The following is a 22,173-nucleotide window of genomic DNA, read 5'->3' on the forward strand; positions in this document are numbered from 1 at the left end:
TGTTTTCACCCAACCCGAGAAGAACACTCTTTGCCTTGTACGTGAAATATAGCAAGTTTTTGGCGCGCAAACACGTGCTCAGAGTTGAATGAATTTTATTTTCGATGCGAATTACATATGAAGACTTTTTTTGTGTATTGGCCACATTTTCTCCTTTTTCCTTAAACAGCTGTCATGTTGTGTGTGAATTGTTGTATTATTTCTCGATAAAGGACTTACGTAATGATCTTTACCTCATGTCGGGTCATAATGGGGGAGGTATACATGATATTTTCTAAATGCTATGGCAGAAGAAAAAATAATAGGCAGAGAATTGAGCAAAGAAGGAGGTTTTCTTTCCCCATAATATAGGGTAAGGGCTCATAATTTTGACCAGTCGATGCTTATAAGCATCGATGTTCCAAGTTTGAAGTGCAATATTTTCAATATTAATTGACTTTTTTTGTTACTCTCTTTTCAAAAGGGTTGTTTAGAAACTTGGCAAGCTATTTATCGTCTTATTTTTACTAAAATGAGTTTTAATACATTTAAAAATGAATTGATATGTAGAGGTGAATTTGATTATTATTTTGGACAACTTGGCTGTAAATATGGGCAGCTAATCCGCCTCAACAGGATGCCCACTGTAGGGAACCGTAAAATGTCACAAGAAGCCCGGAAACTTTCCATATCATTTATTAAAGTGAGTTGACTTCGGCAATCCAAGTACTCGCGGATGCGCTCATTCCCTGGCCTTTCCGGGACCCTTTCAAGGCATTTCTCGCTACATATCTTTCAGAGAGATTATGCTTCTTTGTTGCTCCAGGCATTTGTCCAACCTAGTCATCACAAAAGCTAAAACTTCACGAAATTTGTGAGAAAAACACCTGTTCAAAATAGGGAGTATTACCTCACTGGTGAATCTCTTACAAAATTTCCCATTTTTCACACGAAAAATCTAATTCACAAGGAAAATCTCACTTCAGGTCAAATGTACAAATCACCATTAACGAGAATCAACACAATATTCAATGAATATTCAATAATATCACTCAAAAAAAAGCAAAGAAACATTGTTAGTACTTCACCACAGCTAAATAAGACTGAAGTAAACACGAAGTTCTGTCATATTTCTCGTAAGCAATTGCTCACACTGAATTTTCAACAAAGCAATTTCAACTCAAACCATATTCAAAATTTAACGTATTTAGTGTTAAAATCTTCCAAAAAGAACAAATATTTAGATGGAATTCATTATTCATCAAATATTGGAATAAAAATTCATCATTTAAATCAATTTATTTTTAGTGTCCAATTTTATCCTCAAAGTGTCCGAAATAAGAAAGTGGACAAAATTATGAGCCTTTCCCCTATCCAAAACATTATTTAGAAGTGTTTAACGTTGGGGGCTATATTTGCTTTAATGATATTATATTTTTTTTGCCAAATGCGTCTTATGATGATTATGTGTGAATATGACGTGAGAGAGATGGATGGATGTGAATAATAAAATTTTTACTATATTCACAATTTTGGTGTCATTGCTCCCAAAAAAAAGAAGAGTAAACGAAAGAACGTCAAGCTTAAGAACTCCACAAGCGATATAATTTGTAATTTTTCCTTCAAGTACAAAATTCTCACATCAAGATTTCTCTTTTTTACCGGGCAATAATGAAACGGAAGAAGAGCTAAAGGGAGATTGAATTTGTGGTGATTTACTTGGAAAGCTGAAAAATACTAGTTAGTACATCGCTAAGTGAATTTTTAAATAATTAAATACCATCATGCTAAATAAAAAAATTATATTTAAATGTATTCTACTAACTTTAAGCGAAATGATGTGTTGAAGAGGATATTAAAAAAAAAAAGAGAAGAAAAAATCGCGCAGTTGGTTTTCGCAGCCAGAGACTTCTCTATAGTTTTATATACCATATTTTTTTTGTGAATAGACTGTTTATATGGTGTATTACGAGAGTAAGAAACAAAAAAAAGAAAAAAAGAAAAAGAATCTTGTTTTTGTTGGTTACTCTTATAATACAACATGTGGAGAGTTAAGAATTTTTGCCGGCAATTGCAACAATACAAAAGAGAGCGAATATTAAAAGAGTGCAAGACAAAGACCTGTGTCTTATGCATAAATTCTCGTCTCTCTACATACAATTTTCTTTTTATGTAGCCTGAAATCTCATGTTTCACAAGAGAAATTTTCCTTTAACATCTCCCAAACACTCTATATACAAAACAGTTTCCTCTTCACTTCCTCCCACAATCCTAGAAATTGATTGGGTTATTTGTTTTCCTGGTAGACATAGTCGTTTTTTTCTCCCTATTTTGCTACAAAAAAATTTTTTTTGCTCTTTTTCAGTGGAAAATAACATAATCTTGAGAGAGAATCTCCCAAGAAGTGCAAAAGTCACTGAAACGTAACCTAAAACTCTCTTAGTTCTTGTGGAGGTTTGTTTTACAAACTCGTGCCGCTTCAAGAAAGTAAAGGTTTTAGAGAGTAGTCGTTTTAGAAAACATGTGAAAAATTTTAAAGAATAATTCCAAAACCGTTTTGTAAAGTCTTTTTTTTCATTACGGGAACCGATGGGAAGGTATTCAAAAATCTTAAGGATTCAAAGACCTTTCCTACAAATCCAAGTTTGACTCAATCGTATGAGAAATACGCTCTCTAGAGTTATTTTTTACTTAAAACAGGAACAATCTATATAAAATAAATAATGTTTAAAATAAATTAAGATAAAGGGAACGGAACACTTATTGGCACTTATAAGAAGTCGTGTTATGACCAAATGACACCCTACTCTATACCATTTGGGATGCAAAATTTTAACATAATATCCTTGTAGGAAAGGTAGTTTAACGAAATATTACTTACATATTACTTGCATTTTATTTGGTACATAAAATAAATTTAAATTATAGACGAAACAACCAGCGTTGGCTGCCGAACATGTGTTCGTTCGACTCTATAATGATAAATTTGTAAAGAATTTTAAATGAAAATTGTATTTTCATGAAAAGGGAAAATTTTGGGAATTATCACAATAGCGTCCATCGCCGTCTTAATTTTGAAAACCACCCTTACAGCAAAATGGTAGAAAGAGATTTTTTGCCAGTTTTCTTTTCTAAGAAAGATGTCAAATCCAAATGATATATAAAATTAGAATATTTCATTATAAATGAGACTACTACAAATTCAGAAATCCGATTTTCATTTTAAAGAGAAAAAAAGTGTAGTGTTTCAAGTTAAATGTCGAATTTTCTTTTTTTTTAATAATAGGGCAAAATGGGGCTATTTTCAGTATTGGAGCCAGATTTTTAAAAGATTTTTTTCTCACATGTTTCTAAAGGAAACTGTGTTTCAAAATAATGTAATTTAGCTCTACAAAATAATTGTGGGACTAAATAAAATCAATCTTATTAAAATAATTTTGATCTTCATAAAAATAAAGTTTAAAATCCGCTCTGTATATACTAAATTTAGTACACAGTAAGATTAAACTCTTCTATAATATTCTGATAACATTAATCTTATTATCTTGATAATGCTCTAAGTGTTGATTTTTAAAATTATTAGAAAAAATACTCTTCAAAACACAAATATTTCAATTTAGGGTCGAATGAACACCTTTTCGAGAAGAAATTTCTATTGACACTTGTCAAAATGTTGATATTTATTTAATGTATCTAATAAAATGTAAGTAATATAGCGTTTTTTCATTAATTTACGTTTATCGATAAAGATAAGTGTTACTATTTCGTATTTCAAATGGTACAGAGTAGGGTGTCAATACGTCCTGACACGAGTTCTTAGAGTATCAATAAGTGTCCCTTTCACCCTATTCAAATTGATCCATGAAGGCGAAAGAGTTTTTCAATAATTTTTCTAAATTATATAAATAGAAGGGCTTTACGCTATACAGTAGAGCCTCGCTATAGGCCATATTTGGTTGAAGATTTGACACTTGGGTCCCACTATAGTCCATATTATTTTTTAAAATTATCAACGACTTTTAGTATTGAAATTGCTCAACGACTTCCACTTTCTTTGCGATTGTGGTACTTGTCCTCGCTCTCTTTATTATGGATCACAATTATCACAACTAATCAATAAAGTTTGCCAAAAATATTAAAATAATTATGAAAACATTGCATGTCGCGTATTAAACATAAACTAACTTAAAATCAGTCTTTTAAAATCAACGAAACGATTTGAAATTGAACTAATTTTTTCAAGAAATGTGTGACTTAATACTAACTATTAAAATACATAACCATTGATAGGTCAGATTCAATCAAGGAATAAGAGAAAAATATGAAGTATTCGAAGCCAGAGTATTATGTGCGAATCCTGAAACCTTTCCCCTAATTTTCTCCAGAATTGAAGTAAAATAGTTATTTACAATTCTTAATATTTATTTCACATTAAACAATGTGTTGCTGTGTTATCACACTTGCACATTAAAATTTCAATATAATTCACATTAATTGTCGCTGGTGAGAGTCCAAATGTGTAATTTGTGTGTTTGAATCATTTTATATTCAAAATTTGATCTTTGTAGACTTGGCCCGCAAAATTTGATATAAATTGATTTATAGCATTAATGCGAAAAATTAATGCAATTTTCTCTTTAATTTTTTAATGTGAAAAATATTTATGCTTTAGGTAAATTTAAACTTATTTTTGCAGGCCAAGTCCACTTCTTTATCATTAAATAGAAAAACCCCAAATATTAAGTGACTCAAAGACACAAATAACATATTTGGACGCTCACAAGCGACAATTAATGTGAATCACATTAAAATTTTAATGTGCAAGTGTGATAACGCCGTTAGACACATGAATTACCCTATGAAAACATTTTCCAGAGTTTTGTTCAGGAGGCTTGAATCGCTACTACGACGACGATGGCCGTATAAAGAATGGAATCAAAAACGGAGAGTCTTTCATTAAAATTTTAAATCCGAAGTCCTCATTTTTGATCTCAAATGAAACGTAAACTCTTCTAATATAAATTCAAGAAAACATTTCTAAACACATTTAAGAAAACATTTATAAATAACTTTATTTTTATTTAAAATAAGCTAATAATTTCAAAATTATCACATTCATATGTATAGCAAAAACTTGCTAATAACCTTAAGGATTAATTAGATACGTCGGTCTAACCACTTGGAAATTGGTTTCAAGCAATGCAAGTAACTCGTAATAATTTATTGAATTTGGAGCACTTTGCAGAGTCATAAAGCATTTACTCCTAATTTAAGTCGTCTTGGTCGTTTTCGTGTAACCCTCGTTTTTTTTTGGTTCAAAAATACTGTTCATTAAAGAAGACTTGGGATGTGTGTAAAATTGCTGGATGCGAGGGAATGTGACATGGTGTGTGAGAGGGTGAGGAAGAAAACACTTGAAGTTCCTGAGAATTTTTTGGCGCGAATCCAATGATGAGTTGCATGGAGGCAAAAGTGCAACATTATTTTGCTCTCTGTGTGTATTATGTTGGTAGAAAAGATCATGAAGATCAAGGATAATTGTGTACACAAAGTTGAGGGAAAAATATTATGATGATTGCTATTTTGGTCTCTTCTTTGGTACTTGAGATTTTCTTCTTCATTTCTTCCTTAATTTTATTATTTTTCCTTTTTTTTTGTTTTGACCGGGAGAATCGGAGAATGAGAAGAAGAGTCTGTCAGAGAGAGAAGAGAGAATTCTGTGGAGAAAATTTTTAAATGATGAAAAAGAAAAACGACAGTTGAAGAGTTTGGTGTGTTTTTAAGAGGCACGATGAGTGTTTTTGGCGGGACCCTCCGTTCAATATATCTCTTATATGAAGTTTTTTCATCTCTTTCTCCATTCATTTTCATCAATTTTCTTGTTTGCTTTTGGTGTCTTGAGACAAAAATACTATGGCACGATGTTGATCCGAGTCACGGCCGAATATTTGCCGCGCAATCTCACGAAAATTCAATATTCTTGAGTCTGGCGGTGCGGTTACAGGCGGTTACTTTTGGGAACGGGAACGGGTAGAAGTGACGGGCGGGAAGAAAAGCCCGCGCTCGAAAATTGCCTCACACGGTGGAGTTGAGTAGAGTCACGATGAGCGCGAGAAAGAGATGATGGTCAGAACATAACCCTACTATAGTTAGTAGTTTTTTTTTTTTGTTTGGTTATGTATTCTCTCGTTTGCCCTTTCCATCCAATCCCCCTTCCTTATAGGTTTCTCATAGTTTTCTCATTCTCACAGCCGGTGCTCACGTTTTTCCGACAGGGACAGATCGATGTTTTGTCAATGGGTGAAAAAGAGAGGTTAGGACAGATGCAATATAGGTTTGAATTTAGTGAAGAAGAACAAGAAACTTGGAGGGGACCCCTACATTTGTGCACTCTGTCGGTATTTTTTTTTTGTCTTCTCTCTGAATGTTCTGAACCATGAGAGATAGAATGAGAGAAATATATAGGATTTGATAATTGTAAAGAGGGAAAAGTACGATAAATTGGCGCGATTTGAGGCACCAGGTGTGCAGGGTTGTGTGTGAAAGAACACCTTTATTGAAGGGGGATACTATTGTTGGTTCATTTTATTTTTGATAATATAGGGTAACCCAGCAATGGTATGGAATGAGATAGACAGTAAAAATTAGTAGAAAAGGGGAAAGTGAATTTTTCCAACTCATGGAAAAGTTTCACGTTGAAGAAATAAGAGAAATTCAAGTGAAAAATTCCAACTGACACCGACCGGCATATGTTTCAATTTCAAAACTCTTTAAGACTTTGCTGAGCTATATCTTGTGTCTTTTTTTTTTGTGTGTTGTTTAAACTGAAGTTTCTGAACTGGAAACCATCTGCCAAAAGTTGTGCTTGGGCAATTTTTATCGAAGAGGGATGTTATTCGCAGAACTATATCACATTGGATGGTGGAGGCACACAAGAGAAATATCGAGCATAACCCAAGAGATGTGAGGTTTTGTTCTTTTGGCGCCAAATTGATATCATTCTCTTCTGTGAATCGTGACGATGAAACACGTTTTTGGCGCGCAACTCTTGTACACTATACATATCTCATTAATGTATTGGGTTGGGGGTCTCTTTGTCTGGAGACCGAGAGAGTCCCCCAGACGAGAAAAATGAGTACAGACAATTTCATTCTGATGATCTCCTCTTCCATCCAATAATCTTTTGAAGGTTTTTCTCATACAAAAAAAAAACTCCTACTGAAAGCGTCTGATTAAGAAGGAATTTCAAGGATTTTCTCAATTTTAGCCCAAATGATGATGAATTTAGTGCATCCAACAGAGTTGAATCTTAATGAGGGATTACTGAATCAGATTAAAGCGAAATTTTGCATTAATCCGAATATCCGAATCATCCAAATATAAGGAGATTTTAAAAGATCACAACATTCCTATATTATAGCTTTAATGTTGATAGTTTACCGCGAAATTTCATAGAAAATTTATGGTTGACTTTTATGTTCTGACGCATTTAACTTTTTACTGGTTTAACAAGAGATAAAATTGTTACTAGTTTTTTTTTTTCTAATTTGGTTATTAGTTAACCTGTGGAAGCCCAATTGGGGCTTTGAAAGGTTTAGACCGGTTTCAAATTTTTTTTCACCTATAGTTCCCAAAGGACTGAAATTCCTAACCGAATAGAAGAAGCGGCAGAACCTCTTATTTTTAAGAAAACACCAAGAATAATGTCAGTTCTGAAATTATGAAGCCTTCATATCGATAGCTAACTAGTCTAGTGTCAGTGCCTGTATGAAGACCTTTTATTAACCCTTTAAGAACGAGAGTCAAAAATTTACAACCAGAAAAAACTGACTTTAGAGGAATGCATTTATTTTCTTTAGATGGCAATAGGAAAAATTTTATTTTTGAATCACCGCTGACACAATAGTCCTTGTAAGTTTAAACTGATAGGTGTGTCAGTATCAAGTAATTTTCCTAAGACCATTCCTAGTGTTAGCTTGTGAGTTACCACTTCGGGAGGGAGTATAAGTAGAGAGGTTTAGTAGTGATAGTTAGTTCATGTTGGATCGTTGTAAAAAAAGATTATTAGGAGGAACGGTGAGGGTTATAGACAAACCCCTAAAGCGGTATTCAGACTAGAGGTTTAGCTCAGTTCCCGAAGATTTTAAAATCCTAAATAGCGAACAACTTTATTGCTTTTTGAGAGCCTACTAGATCTAATAGGTCACTTATCTTTAATAATCCAATCTTAAGTTAAATTTTTCAAAAAAAAAAACGTGATTGCCTTAGCCCGTCTTCAGACCAGAGGTTTAGCCCAGTTCCTGAGGGTATCCATACCTTCAATAGCAACCGATTTTATTGATTTTTAAGAATCTAATAGGTCATTTGTTCTTAATAATCCAATCAGACGTCAAAATTTTCCAAAAATCTCGACCTATAAGAAATTAGAAAATAGAAATAAGAAATTAGAGGATTAAAGCCATATGGTTTAAATCTAGGTCTGAAGCCCGTATTAGATATGAAGCCTGAATAAGGGTTAAGGCGTTCATCCACGCGATTGTCTTAAGAGCTTCCTCCCTTACAAATTTTCTGAACGGATATTTATTTTATTATAGAAAGAACAATATAAAAAAGACCTAGTTAAATATTAGAAAAGTTTTCTATTGTTCTGTTCTTTTAAAATAGACCCTATTATTTAACTTTTAAAGCGTTTAGCGTTCTCTCATTTGTTCGTGGATTTTCAGTTCTGAAATTTAGGTTATATTCATCATAACCTTGAAAATACAAAACATCGCACTTTTTCTATATTGGAGTAAGAAAATTTTCTATTGAGAATTGTATTTGATTTTGCATCTGATTGCAAATTTTTTATCCGTAACTGAGCCTGAATGAAAACATTGGCAGAAAAACTTTTTGGGACAGAGATGTTTTAAAAAAAATTGTGGTTAGGAAAAGGATTAATGTTTTCTTTTTTTGCAATATTATTAAAATATTTCAAGTTTCTTAAATCTTGAAATCACGGAAAAGTTTATTTTTGATATCAAATATTTAAAATATTGATATACAGTTATAGACTTCGGGGATATAAATTTTTTAGGTTATAACAAACATAACTTAAAAATTCAAAATAACTGTTACTCTATTTGCTGTAAATTTTAGGAAGTTAAAATTGAAACAATTCTACGTACGAGTTGAATTAACTCGACATATTGTACATAATGTATTGTAGTTCCTTAAGTATCCGACGGAAGTAGCTAGATATTTTTCCTTCACCAATTGCTTTGTGCACTTCAATCGAACACTCTCACTTTTGTGAAATTGTTGAACAGTACCATGCGTACAATTGAGTACGCATCTTTTCGATTTAAGAATATACTTCAGTCGAGATGATTTTTATTAAACCAACCAAGTTTATTTATTCAAAATCACAACGGAAAAGTTAATTTTATATTGATTCGAGTAAGTTTTTTTTTGGGTAGAAATTTTTACGTTTTTCATTTTTTGTGAATGTATTGTAGTTCCTTAAGTATCCGGAGGAAGTAGCTAGATATTTTTCTATAAATGGAGAATTGTTCTTAAATTTTGCAAATGGTTTTAAAAACTTATTAAGGTTTATTTTAAAATCATTTTCTCATATGTATACCTCAAAATTTAAAGTTCAATCACATGGCTCTGAAAATGACCCTGGAAAACATGCCACTAATCTCTGGATACATTTGTTTTAGTCTACAATAGTCAAAAACTTATCCGGTATCATGTGGTTGCTCTCTCAGGTCATAAATAAAACAAGCTCCAGTTGGGGGGGGGGGGGCTGCTGACAAAAAAAAGTGGGAGGTTTTTCTTGAGAATTCGAAGGAAAAAAAAAACATGCTAATTTCTTGCTGGTTTTATCAAGAATTTTTCCGCTGTTCATCAGCAATTTCCTGAATATCTTCTTTAAAGTCTACCAAAAAAAGAACCAAAGTGATTAATTTTGGATCTCTTCTTAGAGTTTTTCTTTCGTATTGTTGCAGGATTCTGGTCCAATAATGGATTTCTATATATCGGATTCCATGCAAGATATGCTGGATATTGATATCCGATCGGAAGTTGCAACAGTTGTTGGGGGTGCAAGTGAATTTTCATCATTGATCAATTATGATTTGCCATCATTGGATTTAGATACAAATTCCAATGATGGTGAAATATCATGGTTGGGTGGACCTAAATGGTCAGCTGGAAGTGATATTTATGCTGATGTTGGGGCATGTGTCAATCCAAATTCTGTGATGCCAGTCATCTCATCGTCAATCTTTACGGCATCACCAAGGAATGCCCAATTGAATCTCAATACAAATGTTAATTTGGCCAATGGTGGATGCTCTCCGGCTAGTCCGAAAGAGAAGAAGAGTCATTTGACTTTTTCGCCAAATCCCATCAAAATTCCCATGGTTAAGGATACCACACAGACAACAACTGTCAATGGGGTAAAAGTGTCAACGATGAATAATTCACGTATTGAGGCAATTAAGAAGGATCTCAGTGATGATATGAAGTCATCAGAGAAGATCAATGGGAAGCATCAGATTGGTGGTATGCCCCAGATAACGACAAGTACAACAAATGGGGGAATACTGAAGAAAATGAGTGGGAATACAATTGAACTTGCAGTAGGAATTGGGGGATTGACATTTGCCAATGGTCCTGGGAATATTGCAAAATTGAAACAAAATGGCACAATAAAGTCATCCCTGAGCAATGGCAATATTATTGTACAGAAGCGTGAACGTGAATCTAGTCCGCAGCAGTCCAATGGACTCAATCATAGTCATCATTTTGGTGGCAATGGCCATATCAATGGACATGGCAAATTGCTTCAGAAAAGTATTGTGATGACATCAAATGGTCAGCCAAGACACACATTAGCCAATGGCACAAATCTAATTGCAACATCAACGCCCGGACAGACAAAAATCAAAATTAAGTCAACAGGCATGGAATTCCCTAAGCCAGCATATTCCTATTCCTGCCTCATTGCCATGGCACTCAAGAATTCTCGTAGTGGCAGTTTGCCCGTGTCTGAAATCTACAGTTTCATGTGTGAACACTTTCCCTACTTCAAAACCGCCCCAAATGGCTGGAAGAACAGTGTGAGGCACAATTTGTCCCTCAATAAGTGCTTTGAGAAAATTGAGAAACCCACCACGAATGGGGGTCAGAGAAAGGGATGCCTATGGGCTATGAATCCATCGAAAATCAGCAAAATGGATGAGGAAGTGCAGAAGTGGTCACGCAAAGATCCACTTGCCATACGCAAAGCTATGGTCTTCCCGGAAAATCTCGAAGCTCTGGAGCGTGGTGAGATGAAACATGGACACAGTGGAGAGAGTGATATTGAGAATGAAGGGCATTCGGAATCGGAGGAACACAGTGATTCCGAGGTGGAGGCTGAAAGTGAAATCCTGGACACGCCTGAATCCTGCGATGATGACGTCGAAGGGGACTTTGATGTTGAGGTAAGAGATTTTCTTTCTTCCCAAAACGAATTGGTCTGAAAAAACAAGTTTGTGAAGCCATCCAACTGTTTTTTGTTAAAAGTTTGTCAAAAGGAGGTTCTTTCTTAGTTTGACAAACTTTTAACAAAATTTAGTTTGCCGACAATTTGACAAAACTTTTATTCTACTCTGAAAAAAGTTTTGTCAAATCGGCGGCTAACTTGATCTTGCTAAAAGTTTGTCAAAATGATTGACAAAACTTTATCGTTTTGACAAACTTTTAACAAAACCAATTTTTCCAGCGATTTAATAAAAAAAAATTACAAATTCTATTTTGAAAAATGGATTTTGTCAAATCAACAGTCAATTAATATCTTGTCAAATTGACAAAACTTTATTATCCTTTTGACATACTTTTAACAAAATCCAATTTGATGGCGATTTGACAAAACTTGTACTTTTTCACTGAGAGAAATCCGAAAAAGTTAAAATAACATACCGGAAATGTTAATTTTACCCTGCAGTATTGATCCGAAATCGGCGTAAATTATGCTTTTTAGGTGTATTAGGGGTTAAAGTTACCCTTTTTGATGTTAATTTTACCCGTAAAAAGGTGTAAAATTAACATTAAAAAATGTTTATATAATTTTCCACCTAAAAAGTGTTAGTTATGAGGAAAAAAGTTAATCGCAACCTCTCTTTTTTTGTCAGTGTTCTACTTAAAAGGGGTGGAAAAGCGTCCCAGGCTTTGCGAAATACTCGAACTCGTGACTTCGATGATATACCGCAAAAGTACTTTCGCATCATTTACCGTTTAGCGGTTATCAACCGATTTAAGCGGATTCATAAATCTCTCAAAAGATCCCCCAAAATAGTTTTAAAAGTAATAGGATTTACTATCAGATAAAAATTTTTTATTGGTTATGAACCGGTTCATTACCGATTCAAAACCGATTGGAACCGGTTTAGTTTTGTCGGAAAGTCCAAGACCTTTCCAACGACCCCAAACATGACCCCATTTGCTTTATAAATGCGGTCTCTAGTGTCTTTTTAACCTTTGACCTTGAAAACCGTTATTAGGAATGATTCAACGGTATTTCCGTATATGAAATCGTCCGCCTGAGTAATCTCTAAAACATATCCAAAAATGAAAAAACTCGCACGACGCGTTTTCGAGCAATCCAAAAAAAATATAGTTTTGGAGGAGTAGGGGAGGGATGGGGGGAAAATGAGGGGAATGTTAACGATCCTTGGGTCGACTTATGGGGGGTCCCCCGATGGTCCCAAGTCTCTATCTCTAACCGTTTGGCCTCTAGAGCTGACGACAGCCGGACGGACAGACGGACAAACAGCGTGACGACATTTCTCAGAAATCGTTTGAAACCTGAAGATTTGTTGAGAAAAGTGATCTCCGGGGGGATTATGCCCAACCCACAATAAATTTTGTTTAGTTAACATGTTTTTGACATTGCAATGAGAATAAGTGAGATCTAGATCTAGTCATCTCGCTCATTCTCATGAGAAATTTTGAAAATATGTTTACAAACAAAAGTTATTGTTTGTTGGTCATTATATTGCTCTCTCCGTAGAGTTCGAGCAGTAATAGATAAGGGATAATGGGGCAGATTACATACCAACAACATTGATCATAGCAGAAGTATTAATAAAACAAATTCTATGAATCAATTTACGCGCAGATGTTAGATAAAAATAATCGATATTAAATGAATGTATGACGAAGATTAGAAAATAAAAACAAACAAGGGAACTGGCACAACCTCTAACAGAGAGCGGCAGGATATGGATTTTTTTCAAATATCCAACAATTTTAATATTTTACATTTTATAAAAGAATGTTTCAGAACGGTATTCTATATATTTTCTATTGAAGTATACAAATAGAATTCCTTTAGAGCACAGTAGAATCTATACTTATACAGTTTTAGAAAAATCGATTAACAAACTATTAAAATTTTGTTTGACATGTTTCATTTAATACATTTTTCAGTGTAGTCTTTGCTATAAACATAAACTATAAAATTTTCTATACACAAAAAAAAATATTTCGTAAAATTATTCGTCAATGTTTGTGAATTCCTACTGTAGACTCACGAAATGTTCAAAAATCGTATAATCCACAAAAAAGTTCGTAAAAGTTTGTACTTTTTTGTCATAATCATTGTTCGTAACGTAATGACTTGATGAACATTTTTTATTCTTTAACAAACATTTGTTCGTAAATTTCCGTAAAGTTTAGTCATATTTTCGTAAAGTTTTGCCAGATAAACAAAAAAGTACGAACAAACGATTGTAAAAGAACAGAAAATGCTCGTCAAGTTATCATGTTACGAACAATGTTTGTGAAAAAGTACAAACTTGTTTGTGGGCTATACGATTCACGAGTAGTCCTTTATCCTTACCGTGCAAACAGACGGAATTCCCACGGGAATTCCCACGAGCAAATGGTAAATTTGTTATACAAGCGCCCTCTGCAAAAGTGCACGAAACTGCCCGAATGTCTTGAAATATTTTGAATTTCAAATGGAAATTTTCCGTTGGAGGGTGAAATATTCAATTTTCTAAAATGGCAAAAAAGCTATCTCCCTCGAGATAGCTTTTTGCTTCCGGAAAATTCCGAAAATTTTATTTGGGGTGTTTTTGAGCAAGTAATATATGAAAAAACTTGTAAAATCTACTATAGTGATCAAAAAATTTTTTGAAAGCAAATTTAAAACCGATTAATAATAATATAATAATTTTGAAAATATTAGTGTTTCTGGAGTGAATTAAATATTCATCAATAATATTTCAGAAGTGGTTTTAATAAGTGGAAAGGCAGATTCGAAACATATCTTTTTCACTAGATTCCATTATTAAAAAATGTAAAGAATATAATAATTTAGAGAAGGAACTTAAAGAATAGTAAGAGCTGTCGAAATTCACTAATAGGAGTTACAGCCGGAAACCTTAGAAATTAAATTTTCGGCTATAAAATATTACTTTGAAATAAAAGAAGAATATTCTTTTTATCGTTCAATTTATTGAAAATAGAGTTTTAAAATTTTTTACAGACATCTTCTTTCGAACAATGTCCATTCAATTATTATACAAATAATCTTTATATTTATCTCTGCTTAAATTTGCTTCGCTGCTTGGTCTGCCGGGGATATGTCTATTATTTCCTTCTAAAACATCAACGTTAAGAACATTTTCAAAAATTAGATCTTTACTATCGCTGGTCTTTCTTATAAAGTTGTGGAGAGGAATTACAGCCTGTACAATAGTAGTAGAAAACTGTGGTTGTACTTCGATATCCCCCTGAATTATCCTAAATCTATTTGAGAGTATCCCAAAAGCTGTTTCAATTATTCTAAAGACTTTGTCATATTAGTAATTGAGTATAAAAGACAACACGTAATATAATAGAGCCATTTTAATAAAATAAAGTACCTAAAATATCTTCTAGATATATATTCCGTTATTTATATTCGGAAAAAACACAATTTGAAATTCAAATCTTCGGAGCATTTTTGTGTTGCGCTTGAAGCCCACCAGAGGCGCATAGAGCGGATGGTAAAAATTTGACAGTTCAATATGGGAATTTCCATCCGGAATTCCCATCCGGAATGAAATATTTCGTGGGAATTCCCGTGGGAATTCCGTCTGTTTACACGGTTAATAGGAATTCATAAACATTTATGAACAATTTTTCAATTTTTATTTGTGTAGAAATTATGCAGAAAAAAAATCAGTTTCTCATTCTCTTTCGAAATGAAAAAAAATATATGACATAGAAAACACAATTTCCCCTGTAAAATTTTTAATTCTCCTGCCATGTAGGGTAAATGTCCTAATTCAAAACCATTTCCAGACGCTTTAACTTTGACAGAAGATTCAACACATTAAGTTTATATTTTTTCTGAAGAGAATTACATAAATTTGCTCCTTGACTCTTTTCTAGAATGTTACTGTTTAGTGAAAATTCTTTAGATATACACTCAGCTCTTCGTTATCCGGCACTTCGTTATCCGGGTGACAGCTGTCAAACACTGGCGGTTTGATGTATTCAAAATTATTTTTACTAAACATGAAGTTTCTCCAGTGTGAATTAAAGTATTATTATCATTGTATCGAAGTTTTTAATACATAATTGTGATAAAAAATGAAACATAAGCACACCATGAAGAAAATTCTCTTGTTCTTTGTCAGACAGAAAATAAATTCACACAGCACAAAATAGAAAACCCGTTGATCATTCAAAAAACCTAAATGTCATTTTGTCCCCTAGTCAGTCGGATAACGAAGAGTCGAGTGTAATTTGAAAACTTCTTAAATACAAGAAAACTTACGCGAGCGTAAAATGCTTCTATTGGAAACAAATTAAACCAAATGGAGACAAGGGAAAGTTTCTAATTGGAGACAAACAGTGTATCCTTGGTCTTTCCTCCTTTTCCATCTTAAACATTAAGGAAATCTCTCCAAAAAAATCATATTTCCGGGGTTTTCTATTGAAGCATTTGCAGACACTTCAGAAAAATCCTTTTTGTTCACGAAATAGGTAATTATTTCATTTGAAAACTTTACGTACCGTTAATAATGAAGATTAAAACTTAATTTAACTAAAATTATCCAGAATTAAGACATAAATGTTAAACAAAACGAATAAACAACAATCAGCTCATTGTGTTTTTCATTGGAAAACATGGTCGATCAATGTAAAATTCGATGGTGAAAAGGTACACTTTTAATTTTTCTGAGAAATTAACAAATTAAAATTTGTGAATATGAATGGATTTTCGCTTTATTTGGAGCAAAATTAACTAAATAATGAAACTGTGGTATAGAAAATATGTAAATGTAATAATTTGGTACTGTATTTATCATGAAAACAATGACGTTTCCATTTGGAGTAGCGAAAAATTTCCATTTGGAGCAGGTTTTGAATTAGCTTAATTTACTAATTCTATGGTGGCTAATTCTACCCTGGTCTCCCCTAATAGAATAGATTTTCGGACAAAAATTACTTTTCGGTTCAGAACCGGTTCATTACCGGTTCACGACCGGTTAGGTTTATAGACCATCAAAACTTTGTCAAACTACCACTAGTGGCGCTAACGGCGCTGAAGTCAATCTTTATTAGCCAAGACACCTTCTAATGGATTGGGTCTGTGATGTGATTTTCAGGTGGCTGATCTGTATGATGAAATCGACATTGAGGATTCCAAGGAGCTCCTGTCCATGAGCCATAGCTTCGTGGATGACAGCGGTGAGGTGCTTGCAACGCCCAAAAGGGCCCGATTGGATGTCAATTACTCAATCACACCCGCCACTCCAAACTCTTTCGGTCTCAGCCACATTCAGTCCTCCCACAATCACCAGCATCTAACCACGTCCACGCCACAGCCATCTCACAATCGCCGGAAGATGCAGCTGGTGAACCGAATAGCCTAGGCTAGTCCTGTGCTTTGGGTCCGAATGGGGGCACAATCCTCAGGCAACCAAATGTGAATAAAAATTGAAAACCACCACCCGAGGTAGAGATAGAATGTGTTTGATGAGTGAAAGAGATAGAGAAAGTGAGAATGAGATGGGAATTCTATTGCAGTTTTTTTTTTATTTTTTTCAAGAATGAACGGTAAAGTAAGTTTAAAATTTGGGAGCTGAAACAGAGAAAAATCTAGGACAGTTTTTTTTTTGGAAAATTGGTGGGTGAAAAAGAAAAAAAAACTTTTAAAAAAATATTTGCTATTTATACACATTTTTCCTAATTAAATAGTATCTCAAGAAAAAATATTTTTACTGTAAAAAGAAAATATATAAAATGAAAGAAAAGAGGTTTTGAGAATAAAACCTTTTAAATAACATTTATAGTCACGTTTAGAAGAAAAATGTGTATTGATAAAAAAAAAGAAAAAAAAACGTTTAGGAAAAAAAGTCCTTCAATTACGAAGAATTCCAACATAGAATGAAGAGATAGAGAGAGAGAGATAAAATAATTTAGCTTTTAAGACTTTCTTTACGCTTTTTTTTTTATAAAATTATATTAATTGTCTCTTGTAAATATTTTTTCCTATTTCCCCTTGAAAAAACAAAAAACAACTAAATTGAAAACTTAAATTTTATATAAATATATTGATAATTGTAGGTATTTTTCTTAGTGTTAATGAAATGAGAGAGAGAGCGAGGGAGAGAAGAAAAGGAAAACACGAGGAAAAGATTTTTTTTTGAACAAATGACAGGGCTGAAAGTGATGCTGATATTATCGGATGATAACATAATCAACATGTGAAAGTTAAATGGAAAAAAAGGTAAAGTGTTTTTTCGAGGAGAGGATTTATCACAAAAAAAATTGCATATTTTCTACACCAAAAAAAAAACAATTAACTTTATAAAAGAAAACATTTTTTATTGGGAGGTCTTCCGGGATTTTGAAAAAAAGGATAATCTTCAAGTAATAAAATATATTTTGTGAGTAAAAAATTTTGGGGACGAGAAGAAAAATCTTCAGAGAAAAGTGTAAAAAGAAATGTTTTTAAGTATTTTGCGTGCAATTTCCCTCACTATTTCACCTTCAATTGAAAAAAATAATAATAATAATGCACACAGAGCATTTCAAAGTTTTTTAAAAAGGAAAATCTGCAGACGAAATTGAAAAAGGTCGTGTAGGTGGAATACTTGTAAAATAAACGATAGAAGCCAAAAGGTTTTCAAATTATAGAGCCTCATTTTCTTGTTTTTTTTCGAGAGGTTATTGAGGAATGTGAGGTTAAGTTGGGTTCTAACCTCAAAAAATCAAGATATATTTTGAAGAGTGTGGAGACATCTTACCAAGATTCGGTCGATTGGAAAAGAAATATTGTGATTTGAAAGTCTTTTTTCTTCGCAATTTTTTGTCAGGATCTAATTCTAACCTCAAATAAGCGCAGAGCCTGTGGCAAACATTTTAACAGACGGAATGCGACGGAAGTTATTTGAGCTGCTCCAGAGCGAATACAAACTATACTTTAATAAAAAATACAGATACGATAGACTGCTCGCAGCAACTCATTTCTTAGACAAGAGGTTATGTTCCTAATGATATAACCTCGAAAAGGAAAATTTAATCAGATTTTAATTAAAATAAACTGAAAACGAGGTGGGCATTTTCATAGGTCAATGAGTCAAGTTGTAGAGCACTCGCTCTATGATGCAAATGTCCCGGGTTCGAATCCCCTTTAGGTCACCAGAAATTTTTCTGGCGTTAAAGGTGTTCAAATTACATCCAGTGAGCTTCATTGCGCTCGATGGATGTCCCGGACTCCCCTTGCGGGAAGGCCTAAGTTCCTCTATGGAACATTATTATTTTATTATAGGTTATGTTCCCTACAAACTTGGTTAAAAATAACATAACCTCGAAAAGAAAAATAAATGACACAGAAAGCATTCATACTGCAAGAAGATAATTTACCAATCGGTGTCTAACAAAAGCTAAATATGTTGCGACATATTTTTAATAAGAGGTTATATTTTCAGCAAATTCATAGTTGAAAATAACATAACCTCAAAAGAAAAGATTCTGGGATACAAAACTATTGAAAATCCGAAAATAATACAAATGTTTCATTTATAGGTTTCTAAAGATTTATCAGTTTTGAACCGAACACCATGAGAAAATTTATTGCACAGTAAAAAAATTTTTACTAATATATAATAGTGCAAAATCGATCATTTTAGTTGTTTAATTTAAAAATGTTTAAAAAATTCACAACATTTTGGTAATTTATTGTCACGTGATTGAAAATTACCACTATTATAGTTGAAAAATTTTCAACAATGTTGTTTAATTTGAAAATGTGTAAAATTTTGACACTATAATAGTGTGAAATCGGATAAATTAATTATTTAATTGCGTTCTATTAAAAGCTATTGCATTTCCGTGTTAATTTTGTGTACACCAGTTTACTCATTTTTGGTTATGTTTTTTTTTTTCGCTTGAATAAGTGTTTTATAACCAAAAATTGAAGTGGAATTCTTGAAGTGGTCCACCGGAACGATCAAATTCTAATTAGATGTTTGTTAATCTTGCCTAATAAAAGAAACACCCATCTAGGTTATGTTAAAAATAGCATAACCTATATTTTTTCATTTTATCTTAACCTCTTCCGTATTATAAATTTCCCCCCATTTTTTATTTCCTTAGAAAAGTGTCTATTGGAGTTGGAGAAATGAAACCCGTTTAGTTTGATATTATAAGCAAAAAATCAACTTCAGTTTGAGGTTATGCCGGTTATGCAATTCTTATTAAGTCTATACAGTCATGGTGTAGAAAAGAATCAAGTTCTGACGTATTAATTGACCTCAAATAGCCTATTTTTTTAAAATTAAAACCACTAATTTTAACCAAAAAATCGCAGCAAATTATCACATAACCTCAGAAAAAAATATAGTTTATTTTCCAATTTGATATAAATTCCCTTTCATTCAAGTTCGATAGAAAATTATTGGAACTCTTCTAGAGAAGAAAGTAATATGAAACATGAACCATTTTAAACATCACACAAATTCATTTTTCCATTAAAAATTGTTGGTTAGATGAATTGGTTAGGTTAGACATTTTTTGGTTGGCAGAAATTATACAAATTGAACAGAAAAATATGTTAAAACTCCATTAGCTTTATTACAAATGCCAGAAGTAATGGTAAATAATAAATTAAAGGGAAAATCTGGGCGTTTCATCTCTTGATAGATTTTTTTTTTGAGGTTAGGCCCAACATAACCTCACAATCTGCTATAATCTCTCGACAAAAATTAAAGAACTTGTGGCTAGATTGCAAATAAAAAAAATATAAAGGAAAATTTTGTAAATTTATTTGCAAATTTAGTAAAATAATTCTTAGAAATGTAGTTGATGTGTAAAAAGGAGGTTTTTATCAATTTTTTCTCTCCATCTCTGAATAGTTGTGAGACTTATCTGCAAAAAAAAATGATAAGAAAAAGTTCTGTATAGAAAATGATTTAAAAAAAAAGGAAAAGTTAAAAGAGATGGAAAATCACGAGATAGAAGAATTTTGTATAGGAAAGGAAATAAAAAGAAAAATTGCCAATTCAGTATTCAAAAGCAAAGAAGGAAGAAAAAAATAAATTGGATGTTTTTGAATGATATATATATTAAAAAATGATTATGATTGTAATATAATGTTATCATCCCCTCAAATTTATTGAGAAACTAAAGAAAAGAAAAAAAATCAAGCATTGCACAAAGGAAATTCAATGAGTTTCTTAATATAGAATTTTGTCTTCATTTTCCAGTCCTTTTTGTATTGTAATTTATTTGTTTAATTGTTCAAATGAAGAAAAAAAGAAATCTGTGAAAAAAAATCCCCGATAAAACAGTACAAATAAAAGAGAAAAATCATTATGAATCATTTATGTTAGATTTTTTTAAACAATTTATACATGAATTGAGTTGTTTATGTCCTCCAGATATGAATCTACTAGAAAGATTAAAAAAATAGAGAGGGGGAGAGATAAAACTTAAAGAGGACGATAGAAATCCTATTTGCTACTTCTAGAATTAAGTCTTTTGTAATAAAAAAAACATTTTTGTATGAAAAATAAATGAAAAAATCCACATTGTGTTTTTATTTATTGGTATGGACAGTCCTTTGAAAATTTGAGAAATCCCCAAGTCGATATCTTTAACCGTTCTTTCACAATTCATTGCAACACTGAGAGAAATCCGAAAAAGTTAAAATAACATTCCGGAAATGTTAATTTTACCCTGCAGTATTGATTCGAAATCGGTGTAAATATTATGCTTTTCAGGTGTATTAGGGGTTAAAGTTACCCTTTTTCATGTTATTTTTACCCTTAAAAAGGTGTAAATTAACATTAAAAAATGTTGATATATAAAAAGTGCTAAAATTATGAGGAAAAAAAGTTAATCGCACCCTCGTTTTTTCTCAGTGAAGGAGCAACTGCGAAGGCTGCGAAGCCACCGTGAATCAGAGAACAATTTGCTGCAATTCAGGGTTTCGAGGATTGTAGTGGATTTTACAAAATTTGCATTAATCTTTTACCAGGTTTGCACAATTTTTTTTACTAAATTTCTCTACAAATAAAAGGATTTGCACTAATAGCTTAGAATTTTTTTTATAGATTTAAAGATTAAGCCTTGCATTAGACAAAGAGAAGATATTTATTTGGAATTCGTATACAATGTATCGTATTATGAAGTGAAATTGGCTAATTTTTAAAACCATTACTTTGAATTCTCACTCAGTGAAAAATGAAGGAAAACCTTAAATTCTGTTTCATTCTGAAAAAAAAACTAATTTCTGAAAAGTAGGGTAAGTGTACCAAATTCCGGCCAGCTTGCAATTCCGGCCACATTTTTATTCCTCAAATTTCCATGAATTTTTAGTTTTTGCATATTATAGAGATTATACTATGCAATAAATTAACAAAAATGTAGTTTCGACAAACAAGAAGATGTTAAAAAGACTTTTGAAGGATTCCGGAAAGGCAAGGAACTATGAGAATGAAGGTGGCCGAAATAAGCCACCAAAGATATGTCTACATTTTTATTTATTTTAAAATAGATTTAAAATGATTTTGGAGAAAATGAAGACGACAAACTGTCTACAACAAAGGGCAAACAACTGACCAAAATTTCATGTCGTAGAATCAATATTCACAAAATATTCACAATTTTATATGAGAAGAAGAAAATATTCGAATATTTCCCTAAATATTCGCAATA

At 32.4% G+C, this 22,173-nt stretch overlaps 1 protein-coding gene across 2 annotated transcripts in view; it reads left to right on the top strand.

Moving 5' to 3' along the window:
* Nucleotides 1-17,580, top strand: part of LOC129798885 (uncharacterized) — a 38,857-nt gene extending 21,277 nt beyond the window's left edge. For both annotated transcript variants that reach the window (XM_055842351.1, XM_055842349.1), the window contains exons 2-3: nt 9,972-11,453; nt 16,617-17,580. In XM_055842351.1, the coding sequence (XP_055698326.1) occupies nt 9,972-11,453; nt 16,617-16,883 (1,749 nt within the window). In that variant the 3' untranslated portion in view covers nt 16,884-17,580. The remainder of the gene's footprint in view (nt 1-9,971; nt 11,454-16,616) is intronic.
* The last annotated feature ends 4,593 nt before the right edge of the window (nt 17,581-22,173 follow it).

The sequence above is a fragment of the Phlebotomus papatasi genome, chromosome 1 (assembly GCF_024763615.1).
Source record: "Phlebotomus papatasi isolate M1 chromosome 1, Ppap_2.1, whole genome shotgun sequence".
Classification (NCBI taxonomy): domain Eukaryota; kingdom Metazoa; phylum Arthropoda; class Insecta; order Diptera; family Psychodidae; genus Phlebotomus; species Phlebotomus papatasi.